At 44.5% G+C, this 15,284-nt stretch overlaps 1 protein-coding gene across 1 annotated transcript in view; it reads right to left on the bottom strand.

The window, feature by feature from the left end:
- mpped1 (metallophosphoesterase domain containing 1) overlaps window positions 1–15,284 on the bottom strand; it is a 44,945-nt gene that overhangs the window by 22,321 nt on the left and 7,340 nt on the right. The window contains exon 4 of the mRNA XM_047022906.1: window positions 1,735–1,960. Coding sequence (XP_046878862.1) covers window positions 1,735–1,960 — 226 coding nt within the window. The remainder of the gene's footprint in view (window positions 1–1,734; window positions 1,961–15,284) is intronic.

Here is a 15,284-nt window from a genome sequence, read left to right on the forward strand (position 1 = left end):
TCTATACTGTCCTCCTTCCCCTATACTTACATTGTTATGCTCTATCTTTCACTGTTTGCTCCCCCTTTTTGTGTGTGTTGGATTCTCTGCCTTATTCGGGCTTTGAGCTTTCTGAAAAGAGGACCACTGTGGTTAATTCCCATGCCTCCCACGCTCCTGTTAGCTCCTTTTGCTCTGAGACTCATGGTGGCTGTGCGATACGCCCATGACAAATTACTTGTAAACTTGCATTACCGTCATAAAAAGACAAAAAACACGCAAACACAAACAGCCCTCCCCTGCTGTCCTTTTAATTTTGGAATAAAAAAAATTACAAACCTTTTACAAGTGATGGGGATTCTATGCTAGGATCAAATTTGGGTTGAGGTAGGGATGTTTGGGGGTTGTGGTTGGGGCTAGTCTGTTTATGTGTGTGTTTGTTTGTGACTGCATGTCTGACTGAAGCGTAGGACAGACAGGAAAGAACCATAATGTGAGCAACATGCCACTACACCCCCGTGAAGAGAGAGATAGAGAAGGGTGGAGGCAAAGAGGAGAAGTGAGTGATTCCGGGACGACAGGGAAATGTTGGTGAAGACAGATGGAGGGGATAGAGGAAGAGAGAAATGAGTTGGAGACAGAGCTAGTCGGAGACAGCTCTGGCTGACAGGAGGACACAAGGAGGGATCTGATAGAGAGAGAGACATGGAATGAGAGAAAATGAAATGGGGAGGGAGTGAGTGAGACATGGTAAATGCATAGCAAAAAAGTATGAATGAAGAGATGACGAGAGGGGACACAAGAAAAGGGGCAGAGAACGACAGAAACTAGGAGAAGTGAAGAGGGGGCTGGAGCATGGGATAGTGTCTCGTCAGCAGAGGATGACACTGTGTCTCTCTCTCCCTGCCCTGAGGCAACGGGCCAGTCGGGCATTACCATGGAGATGGGATTGGAGCACCCGCCGTCCCACCGTTTCTGCCGGAGATTAGAGAGCGGGGAGGAGATTTCGGCGCTTGCCTCTGACGCTGGAGCCAGCGACATGTGGAGCATCGTTGCAATGGACAGACAGACTGATGGAGGGAGGGGGGGAGATGGAGAGAGCAGACTATGCAGAGGGGGGAACACACGGCGCCTCCAGCTGGAGCCCCTCTGTGCTGGAGCCCCTCTGTGCTGGAGGAACAGACCCTCGGGCGCTTGCATGACCACACACACCATTTCATCTACCTCCCATAGCAGCCCTAGAGCACCAGCCGGCGTTACTGAATTAAGGCAATGAACACCATCCCCTTCCCTTTGACCCTCCCTCCTCTCTCACTGTTCCTCTCTCTACCTCCATGTCCTTCCCTCCCTGTCTCCCTCTTTCTTGTCCCTCCTGTCCTTCTTTCTTGTCCTATACCAGCATACAAGGCACATCTCTTCATTGCTCCATAGCAGCCCAGGCAATCACTCAGGGGATCCAATATCACAGCAAACCAATTACCCTACACAGGGGACCACACACACACCACTCCATATCTACACCCACTGATCATCCCAGGACCCCTCAGCCAAAACACACACACCAGTAGACCACTTTGAAGTGGAGTAGAGTTCACACTCTCTGACACACATGCATACACTCATGTAACAGATTCATACACACAGCCTCGGTTTCAATGGGGAAGAAAGAAGAGAAATGGAGTTATAAAATAGAGCAATAAAGAAAGGCATGGAGCAAGAGGTGAGCTGTCGGGCTGCAGTACCAGAAGCACTCACCAGGGAGAGCCGTAGATACGGAAACCCCGAACGGTGACCTCGGAATCCTGCAGGTAGATGCAGTTGGTGAGCAGCGACTGGACGTTCTCATAGTTCTCCGGTTTGAGCTTAGAGGCAGAAGGGAAGTAGTAGAAGTCCTGCTTGATGAGGTCAGCCATGAACTCCTGGTCAAAGGTCAATTCGTGGTTCCCCGCAATCACAATTTTTATATCGTAGGGCAGGGTGCCTGGGCAGAGAGAGACATAGAGAGAGAGTGTGAGAGAAAACAGAGGATAGGAGAAGGGCCGATGCAACAAACGGTGTTGTTTCAAATGAGAAGCCTGATGCCCTTTGTCTTCTTCTATTCATCCCTGCATGCATCTGTCCATCTGCACAGCTATAGTCCATCTCTCCCACTGTTTTTACTCTACCATTAATGAATCAGAATCAGAAAGGGATTTATCCGCCATGAAAGTTTGCACAGACAAGGAATTTGCTTTGGCAGGAAGGTGCATACAATAAACATACAGGAATCTTACATTTAAATACGTGGTCTAACTATACAAAGGATACATAAACTAGCAATACTATGTGGCATAGAATACAAACAAAATATACATAGAATTAAAATAAAATATAGTTTTATTTTTGCGGATGATGTGGTCCTGTTGGCTTCATCGGGCCGTGACCTTCAGCTCTCACTGGAGCGGTTCCCAACCGAATGTGAAGCGGCTGGGATGCGAATCAGCACCTCCAAATCTGAGGCCATGGTAATCGGGGTGGAGTGCCATCTCCGGGTCGGGGAGGAGATCCTGAACCAAGCGGAGGAGTTCAAGTATCTCGGGGTCTTGTTCACGAGTGAGGGAAGAATGGAGCGCGAGGTCGACAGGCGGATCGGTGCGGCGTCCGCAGTGATGCGGGCTCTGCATCGGTCCGTCGTGGTGAAGAAGGAGCTGAGTCGAAAGGCGAAGCTCTCTATTTACCAGTCGATCTACGTTCCTACCCTCACCTATGGTCACGAACTATGGGTAGTGACCGAAAGAACGAGATTGCGAATACAAGCAGCCGAAATGAGCTTTCTCCGCAGGGTGTCCGGGCTCTCCCTTAGAGACCCGATCCCCGGACAAGTGGTAGATGACGGACGGACGGATACATAGAATTAAAATAAAATATACATAGAATTAAAATAAAATATACAATATAAAATACAAATATTACAGGATATACAAACGGTACAGATAAAGTTTTGTAATGTAGTGCAAAATGCAAATTGTTTTAAGACATGAAGTCATTAAAGTCAGTGTGAACTGTTGGCCTTGTTGAGGAGGCTAACAGCGGAAGGGAAGAAACTGTTTTTGTGGCGTGAGGTTTTGGTCATGATGGACCGCAGCCTTCTACCGGAGGGGAGTGACTGAAACAGGGAGTGTCCAGGGTGGGAGGAGTCGGCCACAATCTTCTTCGCTCGCCTCAGGGTCCTCGAGGTGTGAAGACCCTCGAGGGAAGGCAGATTGCAGCCAATCATCTTCTCCGCAGCGCGGATGATACGCTGCAGCCTGCTCTTGTCCTTGGCAGTGGCAGCAGCGTGCCAGATGGTGATGGAGGAGGGGATGATGGACTCAATGATGGCTGTGTAGAAGTGCACCATCATTGTCTTTGGCAGGTTTAATTTCTTCAGCTGCCGCAGGAAGTACATCCTCTGTTGTGCTTTCTTGGTGAGGGAGCTCATGTTCAGTTCCCACTTGAGGTCCAGGAAGAGGCTAGTGCCCAGGAAGCGGAAGGACTCCACAGTGTTGACTCACACAGGGTGATGGGGGTGAGTGGGGCTGTGTTTTTCCTGAAGTCCACAACCATCTACACTGTCTTGACAGCATTGAGCTCTAGGTTGTTCTTGCTGCACCAGGTTATCCGCTTCCCAATCAGACTTGGTTCCACCAGAGATGAGCCCAATGAGGGTGGTGTTGTCCGCAAACTTCAGGAGTTTGACAGACGGATGACTGGAGGTGCAGCTGTTGGTGTACAGGGAGAAGAGCAGAGGAGAAAGGACGCAGCCCTGGGGAGATCCGGTGCTGATGGACCTGGAGTCAGAGACTTGTGTTCCCAGTTTAACGCACTGCTTACTGTCAGACAGGAAGTCTGTGATCCACCTGCAGGTTGAATCAGGCACTTTCAGCTGGGAGAGCTTGTCTTGAAGCAGGGTGGGGATGATGGTATTGAAGGCAGAGCTGAAGTCCACAAACAGGATCCTGGCGTAGGATGCTAGGGAGTCCAGGTGCTGTAGGGTGAAGTGGAGGGCCATATTAACTGCATCGTCCACAGACCTGTTGGCTCTGTAGGCAAACTGCAAAACTGCAGGGGGTCCAGTAGAGGGTCTGTGGTGGATTTAAGGTGTGCCAGCACCAGGCGTTCGAAAGTCTTCATTACCACAGAGGTCACGGCGACGGGTCTGTAGTCATTAAGTCCTGTTGGCTTGTTTTTCCATAAAGTCAAATTGTTGTGCATCTGTCAAGGAAGTGCAGCAACAATTGTTTTCATACTTTATAGTTTAAACCCAGACAAACTCACAAATCCATTATTGAGAAGACAAACCAGTACCATACCCCGAGGTTTCATCATAGGACATGTTTCTGTATTTTGTATAACCTAGTGTATACCTCCTCCCTCTCAGTCTATCTCTCCTTCCATCTCAATGGGTTTAATTGGTTATTCAGAGATGGGCACAGTGGGGTACAGTCCATCGATCAGCACCTGTCAAACACTTATGGCCGGCTTTCCCAAAATCTACATATCCCCGAACGTTTTCAAAGCATTTATGAGGACCACAAAGTGAGAATGCTGACAAACAACTGGAGGGGGGGTGGGAGAGGGGGATTGTGCTTTGTCTGTCATCACTGTTTGTCAGCCGGAATGCTCAACGAAAAGTTCAATCACCGTTCCTTTTTTGACAATTACTGCGGTGGAGCTGTGTGTCTGGGCGTGTGTGTGAATGTGTGCATATTTAAATACATCTATCGGTGTGTTTTGGGAACTGTGCTTGAGTGTGTGCATGTGTCACATTGCTGAAAAGGAGTAATTAAACTCAGCTTTAGAAGAAGTTGACAGCCCAGAGACGGCTCTGTCATAACAGCCAATCACGACCTGTCACACTGAACAGAGTGGCGAGAAGGGTGGAGGGGCAGGAAGAGTGTTGGAGTGTGTGTGTGTGTGTGGGGGGGTGGGGGGGGGTGTTGGGAAGCCCAATTTATTGGGGTGTGAAATGAGGAATAACAAGCAGACAGTGATTTGAATTAAACTGGCAGACGGAGGTGACCATAAAGAGCTGCAATGATTGAGAATACCTGGTCCGGGGCATGGAGTCCCTCTTGGTGTAGTGTAGTGTAGCGTAAGAGAAAATAAGAGAGAGAGAAGAGACGGAAAGAGAGAGAGAAAAGGATATGGAGAGAGACAGATAGCGAGAGAAAAAAGGTGTGTAGGAGTGACAAGACAAGCATAATTTGTGCGACAAATAAAGACCATGCACAGGCACCTCAAACATTTTGCAGCGTCTGTGTTTTCTGCTCATGAAGTTTGACGTGCAATTGTAACTCAGCCAGCTGTACACACCCCATAGCCCCTCAAAACACATGCTTTTCACTTAGGGGAATTACATTTCAATTTCATGGATGAATTTTTTGAGTTTCCTCACAGAGAAATTGCCTGTAACCTCATAAAAATGTGAAGCGCAGCTGGTTCTATCATGTTTTAGTCATACTAGCTTGTGGCTGTCTCTTCTTTTATGACATAGGTTTGGATGCTGGTTCCCCAGATCAATGCATTACGGTTCAAATCACCGTTTCACAATGCAGTGTCCCTCTCCGTCGCTCTTACATCCGCCAAAGCAGGCAGCTGATAGACAGAATCAATCACTGCATCGTAAAGAGAAATGCGGAGAGGTGAATACGCTGCTTTTGTGAAGGGATAAGGAAAGAGGTAGAAGGTGGGGTGGGGATATCAAGAGAGGGGGGCTATTCTAAACGCGCGTCCATCTGTGTGTTGTCTGCTGTTCGACGCACCCATCTTTCTTTCCTGCTTTTGTCTTTGATTTCAAAAGCTGCTTTCAAGCAACAAATTGTTTTAATTTTCCTGAGAGTCACCCACACAAGGCTGAAGGCCCTGTTTTCTGTGTTCAAAAGAAGCATTCAAATAAAGAAAAGGCATGCATACATTAACGCAAACAAAAACATTAGACACAAGCAATCCACTGCGCACACATGCCAACACGCGTCCGTCTGACGCAGTGTTGAAGCATGTCATAGTTCTCAGCAATACTCATTGCTCCCAATAGAAACTGACTCAGTCGCTTTCTCTCTTTCCCCATCTGTCTTCATCCCCATTATCCCTTTCATTCAGCTCCCTATTGCCTAGTCCCTTCCGGTGTGTGAGTGCGTGTGCGTGTCTGTGCTGGGGTCCACTGATCTGCAGTGTAGAGGGGGGCCTGTGCTTGACCAAATACACAGGATTGAGCTTTCTCCATTGGACCTCACTATCAACCAAAAATCCTTACAAAACTGTAAGTCAACTGTGTGTGTGTTTAGTGCTCCAAGGAAAGCTTCCGGCGCTCACCCTACCATTGTTCCAGAGTTCCTTACTCTTTGAGGAGGAAAATCCCAGTTCTTTCCAAATTTGTGGCATGTTGAGGGGGATTACAGGCCTTTCTGTGTGTGTGTGTGTGTGTGTGTTTGTGTGTGAATTGTATTTTGCAGTTGAGAAGACATGACCTAAACCTAAAACTTCAGTTTAACAGTGAACAACTATTCTGTGAGCTCTGTAGACCAAACACTGTGTTCATTTATCATAAATCCTCTAAAGCAACGATGCTAGTGTTCAAAGGAAAAGAGACATGCTGAGACTCAACCTAGATCTTTACCATTCCCTCATACTGTGTGTGTGTACGTAAGCCCTACCATCTGAGCAAGAACCTGACATTCTACAAATTGTACACAAATGGCACAACGCTAAAACAATCTTCAGACAAACAACCACACTTCCTGAACACACGTCATGTACAGCTATCCTTGTTGGGACCCCAAGAAATTCAGTCCCATTCAAAATCCAGTTTTACCTAACTAATCCAGACCTTAACCCAAAAACCTCACCTGAACCCTAACCCTTAATGTTATTCTAACACTAATTGTAACTTCCACCCTCCAAACTTGAAGTTGTGTGGACCAAGTAAACGTGCCCACAAAAGTGTTTTGGTTTTTATGTTTTTTGATATCCTTGTGGGGATCTTAAAAAAGCCACACACACTCACTATTCTTTATCGCAAAGTTAGAAATACAGCATCGTCTCCTGCTTTGCAGGTGGTCTCTACTGTTTCTCTTCTTCTCCGCTTTCCGCTTCCATATCCAGGCTTATCACATGTATGCAACATATCAACAAACAGCATAATGACAGGCTTCTCGTATCGCACTAGCTCACGTGTCTGAAGGCAGGGGCCATGTTTTCAAGCCAGATGGAGGACAAGTTCGAGTGCTGGACCAGACCCAGGGATAGACCATCAGAACAGTGAGCGGTACTGTATAGACTGACCAAGAAATAAGGAGGAAACGATATATTTTGAAGGAAGAAACACAAGGAGAAAGACAGAAAAAAGTCTGGAAGAAAAAGAAAGAACAACATCAGACTACTTTCTTTTCTCTCCAATGTGTACCTTTGTTAACCCTTGTATTAGCTTCGGGTCATTCTGACCCTTCAGTCATTGTGACCCCCTAATGTGTTGCAATGACTTTACTTCATACAAAATAAAGTGAAGCATTTTCTTTTAACTGTCGGGCTGTCTCACACCCCCCACAGTGCGAAGGTTGAAAGAAAATTATTTGTATTTGTTTTTGTAAACAACGATGGGTCAGTGTGAACCTTCGGGTCATTGTGACCCGAAGGCAGCATAAGGGTTAAGATCCATAGTGAATCTGCACATTGCAAAATATTTTTTGCAAAGTTAACAGAAACTTGTTTTAAAGTGAAGACTTTCAGAAACAAGCAGGAGGCACATTCTGAAGGTGCACAAACCTACTGTGTGGAGATGGAAACCTACAGATGGGAACTAGTTTGATCAAATACATGTTTGTTTCAAATTCTGTTCTGCTTCCAATGTTGAGATCTTTAAAACAGTATTGTTACGTAATATCCTGAAGCAATGCCCTTGTCACGCAGCAACACTAAGAAAGAGAGAGAAGAGTGAGGAGAGGGATGGAAGAAAAAAAATGCTGAGAGTGGTAGACAGAGATGCGGATAGAGTGTGAGAGAACAGTGTGGGAAAAGACAGCACTCATGAAACTTTAATGTCCATACTGTTACAGAGCTAAAGGGGTGGTGGGGGGAGGAGGTTGCTGGGGGGACTTAAGGGGCTGTTGGGGATGTTGGTACTGTAAAACACCTGACAGGGATGCAAGGGAGGCAGATATTCACCACCCTGCCTCCTAGTGAGAATGACTATTGAGAATGACACACACACAAACACAGAAAGTGCCAACACGGCAATTGCATTATAGGCGTCAGTCATCTATTATTCAAGAGCAAAGGGGAACAGCGAGGAACAGGAGCTAAATAAAGACCTAAACCCCAGACACTGGACCTAGAGAGAGAGTGAAAGAGAGAGAAAGAGAGCACAGATGGTGGAAGTAGAGATGTGGAACATAGAAGGAGAGGAGAAAGGGAGCAAGTGGAGTGAGGATGTGTGGTGAGGAGAAGGAGAAAGAAAGAGAGGGCAAAAGAGCTTAAATAACTGAAGTTGCTTTCTTCTGACCTGACTATGACCCAGGAACACAATGAGATCCATGTTTAAACAGCGAGGTGCACACAGCAGTCTGTTTTCTATGTATGCTCCTCAATACACACACACACAAACACACAGAAAACACTACACACACAATAACACAAACACTACAGTACAAAGAAATGGCAGTCACTACGTTTTATTGATGGTATCAATTCGAAGCTAGCTTTATCCGGACAAAGCTATTTTCGGGGCAACTGCTATTATCGTAATATATATGGCAGTGAATAAACCGAATCATTGGCCGAAAGCATGTCATATCCCAGTACGATACGTAGCGCTGTTTTCATTACAACTAGAACTACAATTATCAACATTTCGAGAAAGACGGCGAACAGAGAGTAAGGTGAAGATACGTCCCTCTACATTTCGTGCATGATGACAATAGGAGAACTGTGAACGCAAACGGCACTATTGGCTCGCGTTGTTTGTTTCTGCCGGGCCGGCCCCCGGCAGAGACAACTTATCGTCTCTTTCAACATCCAGGTCACAACCTCCAGTCCAGTTCATAGCCTAATTCACTGTTTACAAGCATGCGATGTCCGAATTATCAACCGACTCGGGCCGAGTTATCTTGGGGTGTCGATCGGATCGTAGTCGGACCGCAATTATTCAGAAAAAGGTGTTTACAAGAAAGGGATCATTCTATTTCAGTCCAAATAAGCCAGTAATTCAAATCCATGTAACCACGGTGAGTGAAAGGACACATCCATAAACATGGGTATTGCCTACTCTTCCATATTGCAAAGAACAGCCACACACAAACTGTAAATGGTCATACGGTTTACATTGTGAATCGGATGCAGTATTTTTTTTTAAGAATATTAAATGCGCAATGTTTTTCCTTCAGTATGGCTAAAAGGAACTAGATGAGTGAATGTAGAGTGTGGTTAAATGGAGAAGTGTGTGTTAAGCCGTGTTCACACTTGACTTATTTTTTTAGAACAAAGTGCCTTTTGGGGGCCTTTTGAGCGTGTTTGAGTGCTTTCGGCGTATATTCTGTAGTGCAGTGTTTTTCAACCTTTTTTGAAACACTGCACATTTTTTACATTGGAAAAATCTTGCGGCACACGACCGACCATAAATGTCAAGCCTTCGGCGAGCACAACCATTGTTCTCTCTCATATATATTTATTAGTACTGTCAAACGATTAAAATATTTAATCGCGATTAATCGCATTTATGTCATAGTTAACTCACGATTAATCACAATTTTTATCTATTCTAAATGTCATTTGATTTATTTTTGTCCCATTATTTTTTCTCATTTTAATGCTCTTTTCAACATGGTAAAGTGGATTGCATGTTAGTGTTATGTTTTTTTTTTTTTTTAAACAACATTGCAACATTGCCTGGCTTTGATGAGGGGGCGGAGAATTCGCATCAGCTGTGCGCTTGGCCATCAAGTGGTATTTCAGACTGGATGTGCTGCGATGATAGCTCAGTTCACATCGACAAAACACACAGATCAATTTGTTCTTGTCAATGGAACCATTTGGCAACTTTTTTAAAGTAACCTTTCCATTCAGAATCTTATTGGCATCCTTTTTGGCATCTCGCGCTCGCCATCCACTTAAAACGTAATGTTAGCCTACTACTCTTTAGCCAGCTCGCAAGTCCAAAAAAGTGTGTGCAGCGTGCAAGTTGTTTTGTTTCCGGTTTAGCTAGATCCGGTGTGGTGTTGTAGTTTTTCAACATCAGTAGTCGTTGCAACAGCATGTGAAAAAATTTAAAGTTTGCTAGGCCAAAAAGAACGTTAATCTCGCAATAAATATGGCTTTGCGTTAACGCCGTTAATAACGCGTTTAACTGATGGAAGTAATATTTATTATTTTTATTTATTGTTCCAGCCCTAAAAAAACGTAGTCCCAATTGAGTTGCTTGTGTTTGAGCAAACGTCCCGTTTGACAGTTTAGACTTGAATTAAGTTTTTGTGGCAAGTTCTTTTGGTGAGCAGTCTCACGAGCCCTACTCACCCGGCGTCATCGAGCCAACCAGCTAAATACTTATTTATTAGTAGCGTTGCTACCTGCACCAATTATTTGTTTGTAAACATTAGGGGTGTGCGCACAATGTGGTTGCAGAAAACCGGGAAAGGAAAAGGACCACACGGATTATACAAATAGTTAGATTTAAAAAGGTCAAAAAGGTTGAGGAAGACAGCCTTTAAGAGAGAAAGCGATTACCCATTGATCTGTCGTTTCAGAATTTTTATTTGGGTCACGAAGTCTTGAAATTTGAGTGAGAATGTCGCCCGGTACAGACCGCATAGTCGAGCAGCAACCATGTTGAAATGTATTGTTTGTTTGGAGGATAACCCCTTGAGATGCAGCATCTCGTTTTCGAGGGGGTCCTCAAAATGTCTTCACGTCATGTCACAAGTTCATAATTTTACAGTTTTACAGTCAATTCTACATCTAAAAAGTCCAGCAGGGCAGCTTTCAAGACATATGGGAATTCTGCTCTTAGCCAGCTGGTCAGATTATTTTTCTGATTTGTTTAAACTCGCAATCTGAGTGAGACTGAGTACCCGTTACACTGTTTTGATGTTAGCCTCAGTCAGACTCGCTCACTGGCAGTGTGCACAATGTTGTATTTCACTCCATTCTACAACAGAAACGTCAGGGAGGACTGCCTAATGTAGATACGAGCCTGTTGAAGATAGCCAGCATCTCGGATATCTTTAACCGAGCCTGTTTAATTCGTAATTTGCCTGAGAAAGCGACCTCCGTTAGCCAGGCTAGTTTTGCCCGATCACTTGGTCAGGCTTTTTAAGGGTATCGGGGTCAAGTGACTTTTGTGCATAAACAAGTGAAACGTAAATGTATTTTTACAAAGGCCAAGAGCCTCAAAAAGTTAATATCAAGCCCTGCAATCCAGTGGCCAGAGATATATGATGACCTGATCGACACTCCAAGTGTAATAGTCCGGGGAGAAATTCGTCTTTTGCAACCGACATGCGCAGTTGAGCCTGCTTGACAGTTGTGTGACGTAGGGTGATAATTGGTCTATACCTACAGCTGGCAGCTGTCTTCCGTTTAGCTCCTAGATTCAGACCTAGCCCCGGTATATTGTAGAGCTAGCTGACTACTACACTTCTGCTGTGTGTTTGCGTTCTTCCTTTTTAAAACTTCTCCATCACCACGTCACATGCGGAACGAGGCATTTGCTATCTGCTGCCACCCGGACCCAGATTCTTTAAGACTAATTAGGTGAAATTGAATAATTTCTCACGGCACACCTGACAATCTTTCGCGGCACACTGGTTGAAAATCCTTAGTGTGCGTGTATGCCTGCATATGTGTGTGTGTGTCTATGTATACTAGGGCTGTCCCACTCAGTCAACTAGTCGATTTTCTGGTCGATATGCTCTTGGTCGACTAAGACTTTTTAGTCGAGCTGCCGTATGGCAGTGTGAGATCTGACTCCCGCTTGTGTCACCATCACCATTGCTGAATTAAAGGAATATTCTACAGAAATTGTAGATTATATTATTTAAGACAAATAAAGGAACTCAAAAAAAAAAATATTTAAAAGAAAAGGTGTTATTGTTTTCCCTTTCGTTAATCTGTGCTTTGTTTTGTTTGTTTCTTGCACACGGCACAAGCACAATTGGCTGCCGAACTACAAACTCTGCCATAGCCTACTTTGTCCATGTTATTAGGCAAAGTGGCAAAGAAATCTGTGGTATGGCAGCATTTCATTTACAGTACATTTACGGTAAAAACAGTGGCGGCTGGTCAATAGAGGGCGCTAGGGGCGCTGCCCTCCCTGGTGAAAAGTTAATAAGATTTTAGTTTTTCATGTAATATATTGCATGACTGTGTTAAAAATACACAATAAAGTGTTGTGTATATCTATACAAAAATTCTGTTTTGGGATAAATTTATTTCATGCTCGACATCTGGGGCGCTAGAAAAATCGGCCATCGAAACGCCTACCAACCTGCTGGCGATAGGTAAATTGCTGACCGTTGCTAATAAGAAACACATATTTAGCCAATCAGCGTCCTCTAAAATGATGCCTAAAGGGCGCTGGAATTAGCGCCCCAAGCAGAGTTAAAAGTATAGAAGTGATTTTGCGACTGTAGGGCCTACTTAATGTTATTGAAAATGAATGACTTCAGAAGTTCTCATTTCTGTAATTCTGTCAGATATCCACCAAAATCCTTTTGAGAGGAGAACTTTAGTGGAGAAAATTAAAATAAAAGAGTGGCCCAACCTGACATCAAAATTACACAACAGGCGAATGAAAAGGGTAGAGGGAAATCATACACAGAAGTTTCTCCCACGATTGGTAAGCTACAACAGAAAGGCCTGTTTAGCTGCATGCAGTCATGTCAATGCCTTATTTTGCTTCCAGTGCTTGCTTTTTATAACATTCGGAACAGATACACAGCATGGACTGTTACATGAGTTAAGGACATTAAACATTTATCTGAGAAAACAAAAGTGCACAAAGGCACACATGGAGAATAGAATCAAGCTAGCCATGCTAGGCCGAGACAATCGCTATGCAACTGGACGAAGGTCACCAGATTGAGGTGAGGAGAAACAACGAAGAAGTGGATAAGAACAGGCATGTTCTATCAAATATAATGGATTGTGTTAAATTCAATTATAAATCCTTAATATTTAGTTTTACACTAATAGTTGTGTTGTGTTTCCTAATAATACCAGGGAGAGTGGCTCAAGTGCCCAGATGTCCGTGGTTTTAGCTGTCTGTATCAATTACATAATTACTATTTCACAGAGAACTCGTATCATGCAGTTTGTGTTCAATTGTATCAGGATGGTTACCGAATTGACTGAATATTTCACAGCCCCACCTAGAATAATTTTCACCAGCCGCCACTGGGTACAAAGTACAGACGTTTTCATAGTTCAACGTTGAATATAATGTAGCCTACCACCTGAAAACTATACTTCGCTCATGCTAACATGCGCTGGGTTGAAAAATGAATATGCCTATTATAAGAATCACACCAAATCGAATGACATTATGTTCTCCGGCCAAGACAACACAATCGTTCTCTGTTGCACCATTCCCCACTCGGCTTCTACGTAAGTTCGCATGCTGCACTTTTTCAGGCAGTGAATACCGCGCTGATTTGCATGTTAAACAAACAATAGTTTAAATTTGTAGTACATTGTAAGAGATAATAAAGAATAAGCAATCAGGCATTTTGTATTATATCGGCATTGGATAACAACCGGACTGGTGACATGAAGCGGCTGAATCTGGAATGTCCATCAGCTACATTGAGTCAGATCGGGAAAATGTTTGTACATTTATGTTTGTCTAGTTGTCAATCACCCTTCTTACGTATGTATTTCTTTCATATAAAAAAATAAACGTTTTGAATAGTCGATTTTCAGAAGTGCTTAGTTGAGTCTTGGTCGACCAAAGAAAATTGTAGCCGGGGACAGCCCTAATGTATACAGTTCAAAAGGTCTTGAAAGCTGATCAAAGAGGCCATCAGTTGGACTGAAGTGGTGTTGCACACTCTCCCCTTCATTGGCAGTCTCTAGACCTTAAATGATATATCCTCAGAGACTGACCACAAGGGGTGGGCCTTACCTCAGGTGAAAGACAGACATTAGTCCTTAGTTATTCCATCCTTCCTTTCCTCTCCAAACTTCTTTCCACCCATCTTCAAACTTTCCTGTCACCCTTTGCCCCTCTCCATTTGCCTCCTCCCATTTCCTCTCTTTTTGCCTCTTCTCCTTTTTTCTCCTCTCTTCAAATATCCTCTCCCCTTTCCTCTCCTCTCTTCTCCTCTTCTCCTGCAGTCTTCACCAGTACTAAGAAAGCTTTGAGCTTCTGCCAGGAGCCCCCGGAGCCACCTTTCTGCTAAGAATAAGGGCTGGGAGTAGAAACAGAGGGAGCTGCCACAATGCCAGCAAGTAGAGGGCAAGGGTAAGAGAGGAGAGAGGGCCCCCTGTACTTCCAAACAATGACAAAGAAAGAGAGTGAGAGAGTTTCAGGGAAGGAAACAAAACAGAGAACAGATAAATGTTTTTTTTTTTATAAGGACACAGTATACTATATAGAGTTATAGTTAATACAAAGAGAGACAGGGAGGAAAAATAATTTGAATGTGTTCATCTGGTGGAGTGAACCGCAGAGAGGTTCATGCAGGCCTAAAACTGAGCCTGATCTCTTTGTAAAGCTATACGCACCCACAGAGCAGCGGGAGATAAATTCATCCTCGGAATGAGCAAACTACGTGAGTGTGTGTGTCTCTTTAGAAGGAGATGGTGGAGGGCGAGAGGCAGCGATATACAGCAAGAGATGGAGACAATGAACAGGAGAAGAATCCCGTTTATAAATATTTATGTGAGAGAGCCTGAAAGGGAGAGAAAACAGAAACTGCAGGAAAAGGGGAAGAGACAGAGCGGGGAGAGAAAGCCAGGCTTGTCCAACCCCCCTTCACCTCCTCCTTCCTCGTGGTCTCTCCTGCGGTCTCTTGCGGTCTCTAACAGCGTGAGCCGAGTGAGTTGCGAGCTCACACTGCTAGCTGAAGGCACCTGTAGTGCCATTTCCCACTTCCTCCTCCGAATCACTCTCCTTATCTCTCCCCCTCCCTTTATCCCGTCCTATACTTTTCTCGAGAACTAGACAAGCCTAGGATTGAGATGTGGCCTTAAGGTTTTGGTCAATAAGTAACACTAGAGAGGGTACAATTGCTGGGAAAATTGTAATGTGAGCTTGCGTTCATTGCAGCACGGGCAGTTCTTTATTTTTTCTTTTTTTA

This window comes from Hypomesus transpacificus, chromosome 7 (assembly GCF_021917145.1).
Source record: "Hypomesus transpacificus isolate Combined female chromosome 7, fHypTra1, whole genome shotgun sequence".
Classification (NCBI taxonomy): domain Eukaryota; kingdom Metazoa; phylum Chordata; class Actinopteri; order Osmeriformes; family Osmeridae; genus Hypomesus; species Hypomesus transpacificus.